At 41.8% G+C, this 12,858-nt stretch overlaps 1 protein-coding gene across 3 annotated transcripts; it reads right to left on the minus strand.

Moving 5' to 3' along the window:
* Positions 1 to 22: 22 nt before the first annotated feature.
* Positions 23 to 11,738, minus strand: LOC110510021 (U2 snRNP-associated SURP motif-containing protein). 3 transcript variants are annotated; one of them, XM_036968344.1, is made up of 24 exons: positions 11,602 to 11,738; positions 10,876 to 10,969; positions 10,678 to 10,789; positions 10,453 to 10,562; positions 10,303 to 10,370; positions 10,115 to 10,209; positions 9,924 to 9,988; positions 9,608 to 9,773; positions 9,285 to 9,490; positions 8,061 to 8,104; positions 6,903 to 7,007; positions 6,733 to 6,799; positions 5,625 to 5,797; positions 5,308 to 5,470; positions 5,041 to 5,120; positions 4,846 to 4,933; positions 4,592 to 4,720; positions 4,255 to 4,435; positions 4,092 to 4,166; positions 3,946 to 4,009; positions 2,057 to 2,204; positions 847 to 957; positions 502 to 710; positions 23 to 409 (listed from the first exon to the last, which is right to left on the minus strand). In XM_036968344.1, exons 2-24 carry the CDS (start codon positions 10,960 to 10,962, stop codon positions 280 to 282), a joined length of 2,676 nt encoding a protein of 891 aa, XP_036824239.1. In that variant the 5' UTR covers positions 10,963 to 10,969; positions 11,602 to 11,738; the 3' UTR covers positions 23 to 279. The 3 variants fall into 3 exon arrangements, with proteins under 3 accessions (XP_036824239.1, XP_036824237.1, XP_036824238.1); XM_036968342.1 differs by having other exon boundaries at positions 9,924 to 10,027; XM_036968343.1 differs by having other exon boundaries at positions 9,924 to 10,027; positions 10,876 to 10,963; positions 11,602 to 11,644.
* Between the last annotated feature and the right edge of the window lie 1,120 nt (positions 11,739 to 12,858).

The raw sequence follows: 12,858 nt of genomic DNA on the forward strand, positions 1-12,858 counted from the left end.
GGAGCATGGATGACAACACAGACACATTGCCAAGAGTGATTTATTGTCTCAGGAACTAGTCGCAATCTGAATGGGGTTTAAAAACAACCTGACGGGAAAACAGAACTGTACAAACAATGTTCATCTTACAAAAAAATGGCCAAATTTTCACTGCAGAGGCAGTTCAGAGGCATTGTGGGAAAGAAGCGTGTGGTGCCGTGGCATGGTCAGCACTGGCAGAGCAGGGCAGTCCATGAAAGCCGCCTAGCTGCTTCAGGGGGAGAGGCATAGGCCTCAGGATCAGTGTTTGCTCTTCTTAGTCTTTTTGTGGGAGCGGTGTGGCGACCGGGAGCTAGACCTCCTCCACGTCTTCCTGACTGGCGAGGGCGACCGCGACCGCTTGGACTTCTTGGGAGACTTTGACTTGATTCTGTTGGAAAGGTGGGATAGGGGTGAGTCAGCAAAAATATATTGAATGCTGAACACAAATTAAACGGAACAATGGTTTCACATAGGCCTTACTTTGCGGGAGAATGTCCTCTGTATTTCTGTGTCCGCTCCTCTGTGTCTCTACTCCGTCCCCTGTCCCGGTCTTGACTCCTTTTACTCTTCTCCTTGTCCCGTCCTTTACTGGTCTCCTCCGCCTTGTCTCTCCGCTCATCCTTCTTTGATCGCTCTTTTGATTTCGGAATGGATCTCTCTCTCTTCTCCTTGTCGTCCTTATCAAACTCCTGACGTAAACAGAACATGTGGAGCCATTGCAGCTAGTGAAGTTTAATAAAAAATCACATTTAAACCTGCAACTTCATGGTATCTGGACAGTTTCCCTTACTGCTGGGCTTATGAAAAAGTACACTAGAAACCCACCTTTTGCAATAGCTTGTTCCTGTAGTGCTCCACCTGTTTCTGCATGTTTAACCCCGACTTCCTGGGCTTCTTCCCAGACTCCAGCTCATCCTGGAACTTCATCACCTTCACCTGCAGCAGAGACACATATGATACATACACTCGTACTGTTTGGACAGTGGGTCCAATTGTTGCATAAATGAAACAAACTGCCGAGCGTATTCGGGTTTTGCCTTCAGACCGCTTTACTTTTCCCACATTTTGTTATCGCCTGAATTTAAAAGTGATAATTTCCGGGGGGGGGGGGGTTTACAAATTAATGAAAAGCTGAAATGTCTTGAGTCAAGTATTCAACCCCTCTTTTTTTATGGCAAGCCTAAATAAATTCAGGGTTAATGTGCATAACAAGTCATGTAAGTTGAACTCTGTGTGCGATAGTCCCAGAGCTGACAAGGTAAAAATCTGTCGTTAACCCACAATTTAAGAATTTACTCTAAACAAGGATCTGCCCCTTTTTCAATTTGCCTAAAATGATATACAAAAATCCTTGCCTGTAGCAAGGATGTGCATATTCTTGGTACCATTTGAAAAAGTTATTTTGTATCATCTTTGAAATGCAAGAAAAAGGCTGTAATGTATTTTTCCAGCCCAGGTGCAATTTAGATTTTGGCCACTAGGTGGCACCGGTGTATATGCAACATTTGACTGATCTGATGAACAATTACAAAATTGAACAGCAATGCATCAAGACTGCCCAAATGGTTTTAGTAATAACTGTTTAAATTGCACTCCTCAAACAATAGCTACTGTAAATTGGACAGTGCAGTTAGATTAACAAGAATAAGCTTTCTGCCAATAGATGTCTGTCCTACACTGGAGTAGCTTACCAAGAAGACAGTGGCTGAGTTAGTTTTGACAAATCTACGGCTTTTTCCTAGCCACCGTGCTTCTGCATTGTTTGGGGTTTTAGGCTGGGTTTCTGTATAACACTTTGACATCTGCTGCTGTAAAAAGGGCTTTATAAATACATGTGATTGATTTTGTGTGTAGATGGGTGAGAAAAACAAATGTTGAATTCAGGCTGTAACAACAATGTGGAATAAGTGAAAGGGTGTTAATACTTTCTGAAGGGCCTGTATGTATTATAAGTCTGTTGACCGGTATGAACCGAGTCAGATGGTCTGCTGCAGTGTGTTACTTGGTCCTAGTAGGCATTGTTGACTGTGCTTACCTCCAGCTCTCTCAGCCGGCTCCTCTTGCTTTCGGACATCTCAAAACTGCTGAGGGAGCTCTTGAAGTCAGCATTGTCGTACTTAGAGGGGCTGTCATCATCGCTGCTGTCATCCTCAGACTTCCCATCTCCTCCCTTAATGTTAGCACTGTGGACCATGGGGCGAAAAGAGGAATTGAATTTATTTTGGGTAACAGACATACAACCAAATGTTCAATGTGGACCCAGAGGATATCACTTGAAAGTATTCATTAAAATGCGTGTTTCTAAAGTAGACCTTGATGGTAAAAACAATAACAATGATTAAAAGGCAAGACAAAATTAAACCATGAACACATTCATGTATATTAACATCCTAAAGTGTCACTTTTCCCTAACGTTAAATCAACCATATTAATTTCACATCACACCTGACCAGCAGTAGGGACACAAGGGGCAGTGGAGTGGTTTCTCTTACTTGGACAACCTTGTCCAAATAAATCTTTGCCTGCTTTTTTTCTTGATTTCCAAGGGGAGGCTATTCCATAGACAAATGCCTGTATAGAAAAATGTGGTCCTCACAGCACTGTTTACTCTTGGGATTTTACAATACATAATACTAGCTCTGGTATTGTGACTGTTGGTTATAGACCATACCAATGTGTTTTTTCATGTAACCTGGGGCACAATCACAAGTTTGACATCTTAAATGATCAAGTTGGTCCACAGGTAACAAGCCCACTTCTCCAGAACTCCTGTACCCCTATGTGGATCCTAGGGGGGGGACATTCAGCATGTACCAGATAACATTGTGGGTCCTAGGGGGAACATTCAGGATATACCAGATAAAATGATGTGGGTCCTAGGGGGGACATTCAGCATATACCTGATAACATTGTAGGTCCTAGGGGGAACATTAAGCATATACCTGATAACACTGTGGGTCCTAGGGGGGATATTCAGGATATACCTGATAACACTGTGGGTCCTAGGGGGAACATTCAGCATATACCTGATAACACTGTGGGTCCTAGGGGGAACATTCAGCATATACCTGATAACACTGTGGGTCCTAGGGGGAACATTCAGCATATACCTGATAACACTGTGGGTCCTAGGGGGAACATTCAGCATATACCTGATAACACTGTGGGTCCTAGGGGGAACATTCAGCATATACCTGATAACACTGTGGGTCCTAGGGGGAACATTCAGCATATACCTGATAACACTGTGGGTCCTAGGGGGAACATTCAGCATATACCTGATAACACTGTGGGTCCTAGGGGGAACATTCAGCATATACCTGATAACACTATGGGTCCTAGAGGGAACATTCAGCATATACCTGATAACACTATGGGTCCTAGAGGGAACATTCAGCATATACCTGATAACACTATGGGTCCTAGGGGGAACATTCAGCATATACATGACCTGCATTCTCTCTTTCAGCTTTTTTGATAGCCCACTATACCAAGCAGAGCAGAATAATCAACATGACACAAGCAGTTTCTTAACTTTGACGTCCAAATAACAAACATTTAAATTTGTTTGCCATTTTAGAAATAATTTGAGCAGAAATCAGGTCTCCAGAAAGGGATTGATCTAGGGACACACCAAGTTAAGTTACTTGTTTTAGACTCAATCTCCTTGCCTGCAGTTTACCTTTATCTTGTCAGCCCTAAGCAATCTACGATTTGTTCCAAACAAAATAGATGAAGTTTCCCCCAAATGTAGCAACAATTTGTTGCCAGTCAACCAATCTCTTAGCAAAATGCAAGAGCCACTATGTCCCGACTCCAGTTCTCCCAACATATGTGTTATGGCCCCATACAAGCACACCTGATTCTACTTGTCAATTAATCATTAAGCCCTTTTTGAAAAGAGTGCCTGCACCAGGTTCTTACCTGGCATTCAGGTCATCCCCCAAGTCTCGCTCTCCCAAAGTGTCCCATTTGGATTCAGTGTTAGCTGAAAGAGGAAGCGACAGGGTGAGCTGTAGGTTAGGAGTAGAGATATGATTGTTGGGTTGACAGTGCTGACAGTACAGTACCTTGTGGGAGAGCGTCAGCATCGTCCACCCTCTCCCATTTAGATAGAGCCACTCTTGAGTGGGCCAGCTCATCCACTGCAGAACACAAACTTACATCAATTCCACATCTTATAACGCTTTTATGGTTTCCATTTTTCACAGAAATTCTGCCAGATTGACTTACAAGGCATTCCGTCAATGTCCTCCATGGGTGCACACAGGGGAACCCCGTCGATGTCATCAACAGGCACCCCATCCAGGGAGGCAGGGTCCCAGGCCAGGGGCGAGCCGTCGAGGTTCTCCAGCGGAGCTCCGTCTAACGGCGCCCCGTCCAACGGGGCTCCATCCAGGTCGGGAGACGACACCTGAGGTGAGATATACCCAGCCCACATAAACCAATGTTGCTGAATTTTATATTTACCCACACTATCAGATAATGTAACAGTGTCATCAGTAAAATAGGCATTGATCAAAACTCTTTTCCAGGTCTTGTCCAGGACAGGTCCTGAGATCCAGCTCACCTCTACCCTCTCGATCACCTCCTCTCCTGCCTTGATCAGACCTAGGAAGATGTTCTGTAGCTGGATCAGGTAAGACTCTGGGTATACGGCCCAGTCTTCCCAGGCCCTGAAACAGCCCATTATCTTTTGCTGAGGACAGAAGACATATGGGTGAGTGATAATGTATTTGTTCTGGCCAAGGCAATAACAGATCACAAGCATGGAAAAACATTATAAAGCATTATTTATTTATTTATTTAAACTGCACTCATTACCTTGAACTGTTCAGCTTGTAGTCTTGCTTGTATGTTTCGATATGCATCACTAATGTCACTAAATATCTGGGGCAATTTTGCTTCAAAACTGAAGGAACGGAGAAACAATAAACCGTTAGACAGAAAAACACAGTATGACCACTGAACATGTGTATTATATAAATGACAGACTTATTTAAAATATACTTTTCTTACTATTTGCGATAATAAGATGCATTGGCAACTTTGGCACAGGAGTTGTACAAGATGTCGGATACAAGGTACAGTCTGGCAATCTGTGGGAATAAAGATAGACATGACTGTGTGCAATACTCTGGGCGGCAGGTAACCTAGTGGTCGATGTGCCTTGAGCAAGTCACTTAACCCTAATTTCTCCAGGGACCGTTGATAATACATGTTTTCTATATACTATATGCCATGTGAATGTGCTTGGTAGTGTAAGACTGTCATAGGATAGGGGACCTTTTTCTGCAGTGGTGTCTGAAGGAGGGACAGGGACTCTGCAATGGACCCCACCACCTCCTCCGCTGCCTCGGCTCTCTCCAGACAGAACAGCATAGCATCACCAATGTCCTCCCTACGAGGGGTGAGTCCTCTCAGCAGCATCTCTAGTCTCTCCCTGTGCCTGGAATAAAAACACGCATTCATTGTTATCCTGAGAATGTCCATATTCCAAAGTCAGTTTTTCCAGTAACACGTCAGATTCACGAGAGAATGCTTTTCATCTTCAGTCTGCCTCAGAACCTCCCTCTCTGCCCTGTATGTACAGCAACACTCACTCTGTCTTCAGCTGGCCCTTTTTCAGCAGCTCCTCCTCCAGGGAGGGAGACTCCTCTTCCTCCCCCGCCTCCTCATCTCCATGGAGGTAGGGGTTTAGGAGGGGCGGCCTCCAGATGGAGCCCCCACGGAACATCCGGAAGTCTGCTGTCCTCCACTCACTGGGGGGTTCGCCCTGGGGATGGAGGGAGAGGGACATGGATGAGGCGCAGCAGAGGTGTAGTGGGTAGGTACTGTTCTTAATTTTACTCCTTTTATTTTCTATCCTGATGTCTAGTCACTTTACCCTGCCTTCAAGTACATATCTACCTCATATTCCTTATTATTATTATCTATCCTGATGTCTAGTCACTTTACCCTGCCTTCATGTACATATCTACCTCATATTCCTTATTATTATTATCTATCCTGATGTCTAGTCACTTTACCCTGCCTTCATGTACATATCTACCTCATATTCCTTATTATCTATCCTGATGTCTAGTCACTTTACCCTGCCTTCATGTACATATCTACCTCATATTCCTTATTATTATTATCTATCCTGATGTCTAGTCACTTTACCCTGCCTTCATGTACATATCTACCTCATATTCCTTATTATCTATCCTGATGTCTAGTCACTTTACCCTGCCTTCATGTACATATCTACCTCATATTCCTTATTATTATTATCTATCCTGATGTCTAGTCACTTTACCCTGCCTTCATGTACATATCTACCTCATATTCCTTATTATCTATCCTGATGTCTAGTCACTTTACCCTGCCTTCATGTACATATCTACCTCATATTCCTTATTATTATTATTATTATCTATCCTGATGCCTAGTCACTTTGCCCTGCCTTCAAGTACATATGTACCTTTGATACCTCTGCACATTGGTCTGGTACTGATACTCCCTGCATATAGCATCATGCTTGTTTATGTTATTCCAATTGTGTTACTATTTGTATAATTTTTTAAACTCTGCATTGTTGGGAAGGGCTCGTAAGAAAGCATTTCATGGTCAAGTACACCTGTTGTATTCAGCGCATGTGACAAATAGCACTTGATTTGAGATGGCCTCATGGTCATAGGGCTGTAGCCAGGACAGATCATGACCTACCTGGAGAATGGAGTAGAGTTTCCAACGGTAGTACACATGCTCTTGGCTTTTGTTGTCAAAGAGAAACCTGGAATCATGAATTATAACAGTTTCAAAATGAGTTTAAAAATACATCTGTAGACCAGTGGTATGACTAGAGGGAAAGGAAGAGCTCAGCAATGGTAGATCACCTCAAGTCAGGGTTGTTCTTCTCTTTGCTCATAATGATGGCTTCAAACATGGGTCCCTCACGCACCACAAACTCTATCATCCTGTGGATGAGGCCTAACAGATTTCTGTGGAGTAAAAGGAGAGGGGATGAGACCAAACGCTGTGACTTGTCCCCCCTCATCCAGATCAGTGGCCATGTCAAAGCGCTCACTGAACACTGGCCCCGAGCCCCTTAACCTCTCTCTGTCTCTCTTCTAGAACATTTGTCCCTCTGCAATCATTTATCACAGCAACGTTGAGGATATGTTGTGTGATGTGTGTTGGTCTGCACACACGAGTGAGTGGGGGAGACGGTCTGTCCCTAGTGTGTAGTTACATCAGAAGTAATGTTTCTGTCATGTGTCTAGTATTGTGTCTAAATGAAGAAGCAGTAAGTGTGTCTAAATGAAAAAAGAGGGACTATATATATATATATATATATATATATATATATATATATATATATATATATATATATATATATATATATATATATAGTGAGTGACAACATAATACTACAATTAGCTACTACTGATTTGAATCTAAAATGCATTTGCTTTCTAGCTGCATCTGTCTGCAGTGTCTCAGCCAACACAGGTAGGAAGTACAAAGGTTGCCACTGAAGCTAGTACCAGTATGTTTCAATGGATATAATTGACTCCAACAATCACTTAAGTCTAACAATCAATTTTTCTGACAGGGGATTGCAATGGTGACATTTACTAATCTAATGAGGATGACATGAATGAATAAACTGTGGGCTTTGCTTACTAGGCCAATGATTCACTTCAACCATGTTCAACTGAGGCCCATGGCCCTCCTACTAGTTAGATATAGGGCCTCCAGTCCTAAGCAGCAGGGGTTACCAATACCCTGAACATAGGCCATGTTGTCAACAAGATAGATAGACCAATGTTAGAACAGGACACTACTACAAATTATGAGACAGTTATGTTCTTAGCTGTCCTCTCCCATTAGTCATGTACATACAGACGTAGCACTTAGGACTGGGGCTTCTTGTCTGTCACGTACGTACACAAGAACAGTACACCAGGGCAGGGCCTCTGTCCTCTAACACGGTTCTGTCTGTGAGAATGTCTGGTCAGTCGTAGTAGTAAGAATGGATAGAGAGTGTGTACCTTTCTGTTGGGATAACCACTTTGACTACAGCTTCGGACAGAGTCTGTTCGTGAAGTCAAATAAAATAGTGAAGATATAAAAAAAAGTGAGTATATATATACACAGATGAAACACTGCAGGATACATACAGCATATCAACTGAGGACAGCAGTAACAGCTATACTTTATTTTAACGAGGGGAAAAGTTCCCACATTCGAGAGACAGGTACACTGTCAAAGTACATTATCTATAGAATACCCCCACCCTCTTACTTTTACAGTAGAGAGGTACACTGTCAATGTACATTATCTATAGAATACCCCCACCCTCTTACTTTTACAGTAGAGAGGTACACTGTCAAAGTACATTATCTATAGAATACCCCCACCCTCTTACTTTTACAGTAGAGAGGTACACTGTCAATGTACATTATCTATAGAATACCCCCACCCTCTTACTTTTACAGTAGAGAGGTACACTGTCAATGTACATTATCTATAGAATACCCCCACCCTCTTACTTTTACAGTAGAGAGGTACACTATCAATGTACATTATCTATAGAATACCCCCACCCTCTTACTTTTACAGTAGAGAGGTACACTGTCAAAGTACATTATCTATAGAATACCCCCACCCTCTTACTTTTACAGTAGCATTTTAATTACATATGGTTCTGTAACTACCTCATAACTCCATCTGGGTCAAATTCCCCTGCCTTAGAACATATCCTGAATAGATTCATAACAGGTCTATACACGCACCACAGGACAAACCAACTGGATTTTAAAAAAGGGAAATGAAACTCGGAACTGGCCATCACATATCTTTTGTTTTGTGCATAAAATGCCGTTCTGAATTCTAAGCAATGTCCAGTTGATTGGGCCTATGATAAATGTATCAACATGCATAGAAAATCTACTACACACACCTAATATTGGCAAATTAACTGTAGTTTAAATAATTGTTTTATTTTGTTTTAAACAACTTGACAGAACCATGCACATACACTATAGCAGGGGTCTCCTCACCCTGTTCCTGGAGAGCTACCCTTCCGTAGGTTTTCGCTCCAACCCCAGTTATAACTAACCTGGTTCAGCTTATCAACCAGCTAATTATTAGAAAGGTGTGTTAAATTAGGGTTGGAGCGAAAACCTACAGGATGGTAAGCTCTCCAGGAACAGGGTTGGAGCCTCCTGCCCTACACTCTTTAAAAAACATTTTTTTTTAAAGGGCCAACCTACCTTGTCCAACTCCTCCTTGGACCTGCCCCATGGCTTGGTAAAGTCATTGCGGAAGCGGTCTCTGGGCTGAGCGTTGAAGGGCAGGCCGGAGGGGGGTGGGGGTGTGGACATTTTAAGTACCCCTATGGGTGTATAGAGTGGCTGGGGAGGGATGCGAACAGCTTTTCCCCATCCCAGCTTCATTTCAAAACCCATAACCGTTTTACCTGCAGCAAAAAGGAGCAGTGATCCTACAAGGTTAATGGAACACGGAGCAGGGCATTTATCATCTGGCATCGTTTACTGAACAGAATGCAATATTCCCTAATCACAGATTGACTCACCGTCTAGAGCAGCCAATGCCCTTTCTGCATCTTTCCTGGTCATGAAGGCCACAAAGCCTCTATTTGTGACCCTTGTGCGTTCCTCGTCACTACGGGGCCACATGATCTTCACACTCGCCAGGGGACCATACTTGCCAAACTCTTTGCAAAGCATTTCTTCATTCATCTGACACATTAGAAGTTTCATATCAGCAAAGTTTCACTAAAATTCAGTCCGCATTTAAGTTAGTTGAATTTGTCCCAAACAAACGAAGAGCTGGCTATATTGTGAATCTTTATCTCCTGTCAAAACGTCCCAAGCAGATAGTTTCTTTACCTTGGGGCTAATGCAGCCAATGTACAGGTTGGTTGTGTTCGGTATGGCTGGGTCATCATCAAATACTGGAGGGAGACGTTCATATGTAGCTAAACATGTAAAAGCTACAGAGGGTTCATCTTTGATTTGGACAAAGGCTTATTGTAGTAAACCATTCTTATTCCACTGCAAGGGACAGACTTGGCTCTTACTTGATCGTCGCGTTAGTGGTATGTCCAGGTCTCCATATCCTCCCCCAGGCTCATTTGTCTTTCTTTTGTACCTTTCTTCACGTTCCTCCTGTATTCTAGGAGAAAACAATTATTTACACACAAAAATAAACAACAAATTGGTAAAATAATGAAAGAACATGAATTACTACGGCGTTTCAAAAACATACTGCTTTAGCTCCTCTTTAAAAAGTTCAAGGTTGCTCTTCTTCTTCTCTTCCGTCTTCTTTTTAACAATCTGTGGACACAGACAAACATATAAGGGGACAAAATAATGTATAATTCTGTATACACAGTAAGTGATTCACATGGATACTCACAGGCCTTCTGATTTCAGAAGAGTGTGCCGGTGAGACGTTCTGGGACACTGAAGTAAACTTGGTGATTGGTCGGTAAAGCTTGCTCTTTTTAACCTCTACTGCTTCCTCTTCTGCAAAATAAAATAAAATAGAAATTGTAACACTGTAGATATTAAAATAATGAAAAATATAGTGTCTGCAACACAGACCCAACCAAAGTTGGATTAGCCAGGATGTTTCACTCACCTTTAGTTGCATTGACGATACCCCCACGGACAAAAGTCTTCACTCCACTTTTGTCGTTACTGTCAAAACAAGCTAAAAACTCTTCAAAAACTTCAGCTGCTTTTTCTTCTTCCTGGAAAAGGAATTGTTTTAAAATTGAAAATCATAGCCATCTGCAACAAAGTGTAGGCCTATCTATAAAATGGTCAAATCTCTTACCTTTTTCTTCAGATCTTCTTGTTCTCTCTTGGTCAATGTTCTCTTCACGCCTACAGGTTTCCCTTTCTTGCCATTTTTGTCTGCCATGCTGATACTTATACAAAAAAAAAAAACTGTCATATTGAAGAAATGAAGTCTAATAAAATGCACCCTTCTCTGTCTCTTCACACACTTCTATTTTTTCAGCTACAGCTCTGCAAAAGCATGTTGTGTAATGAATGCTATTGCATGCAAACGTATTACAACTGCAGATGCATGAATCTGAGCAAATAACAGTAGTTAGGAAAGTTCTGTAACTATCTAACTACTGCGCGCTATGGCCAACCAACATTAGCTAGCTAGACATGTCATCATATTTGTTGACTGTGGCATACCTGCACATTTCTGTCGCCAGATACGAACCTAACCTTGCTTATTAATATCTAGCCAGCTATCATTTCCTCCATTACTCTTCAAAAAAACTAGTTAGCTCAGTTGATCATACACGAGCCCTGCCTGCCAACCCCCCTCCCCTCCCATTCAATCACTGTGTAGCTAACGTTAGCTAGCTAGCTAGGCCAAATCTCGCTTGCTTGCTGTGTGTGATCTGGTGCAAAGCTTTGCTACGGCGATCATTTCTAACTTACTGCAAGACAAATATGTAGTTAACAAAATAGATGATTAGTTTGAATGATCTACATCGCAATGAGTATGAATCATTAAGTCTAAAAGTTGCAAATTCCTTACCGTAGAAATGTACAATGCGTTTGTTATTACTCCACCATTTTGAATACGACAAAATTGGACATAGAGAAAAAGTGATGTCACTACACGCTCTGACCAATAAAACCCCCAGAAAGATGACTTCAGTTTGTCAGATCTTTCAGTAGGCTTTCATAAAAGTAGGCCAAGGCTATAATAAAATCATTATATCATAATATGCATTATCTTTACCCAAATCTGTAAGTGTAGATACAGGTAATGCAAATGTAATGATTACCAAATAAATAAAACATTTAATTTTCCTACGTTTTTTAGTATATTTCGTATTTAATTTACAACATATGAGTCTCATTAAAATCAATGTTTGACATTTTATCAGTAGATTTCCAGAGCAGTTGCTATAAACATCATGTAATATGGCCTACATACAGTGGGGCAAAAAAAGTATTTAGTCAGCCACCAATTGTGCAAGTTCTCCCACTTAAAAAGATGAGAGAGGCCTGTAATTTTCACTTCAACTATGACAGACAAAATTTGAAGAAAAAAAAATCCAGAAAATCACATTGTAGGATTTTTAATGAATTTATTTGCAAATTATGGTGGAAAATAAGTATTTGGTCAATAACAAAAGTTTATCTCAATACTTTGTTATATACCCTTTGTTGGCAATGACAGAGGTCAAATGTTTTCTGTAAGTCTTCACAAGGTTTTCACACACTGTTGCTGGTATTTTGGCCCATTCCTCCATGCAGATCTCCTCTAGAGCAGTGATGTTTTGGGGCTGTTGCTGGGCAACATGGACTTTCAACTCCCTCCAAATATGTTCTATTGGGTTGAGATCTGGAGACTGGCTAGGCCACTCCAGTACCTTAAAATGCTTCTTACGAAGCAACTCCTTCGTTGCCCGGGCGGTGTGTTTGGGATCATTGTCATGCTGAAAGACCCAGCCACGTTTCATCTTCAATGCCCTTGCTGATGGAAGGAGGTTTTCACTCAAAATCTCACGATACATGGCCCCATTCATTCTTTCCTTTACACGGCTCAGTCATCCTGGTCCCTTTGCAGAAAAACAGCCCCAAAGCATGATGTTTCCACCCGCATGCTTCACAGTAGGTATGGTGTTCTTTGGATGCAACTCAGCATTCTTTGTCCTCCAAACACGACAAGTTGACTTTTTACCAAAAAGTTATATTTTGGTTTCATCTGACCATATGACATTCTCCCAATCTTCTTCTGGATCATCCAAATGCTCTCACTAGATTCACTAGATCCCCCCGTGTG

The sequence above is a fragment of the Oncorhynchus mykiss genome, chromosome Y (genome assembly GCF_013265735.2).
Source record: "Oncorhynchus mykiss isolate Arlee chromosome Y, USDA_OmykA_1.1, whole genome shotgun sequence".
Classification (NCBI taxonomy): Eukaryota; Metazoa; Chordata; class Actinopteri; order Salmoniformes; family Salmonidae; genus Oncorhynchus; species Oncorhynchus mykiss.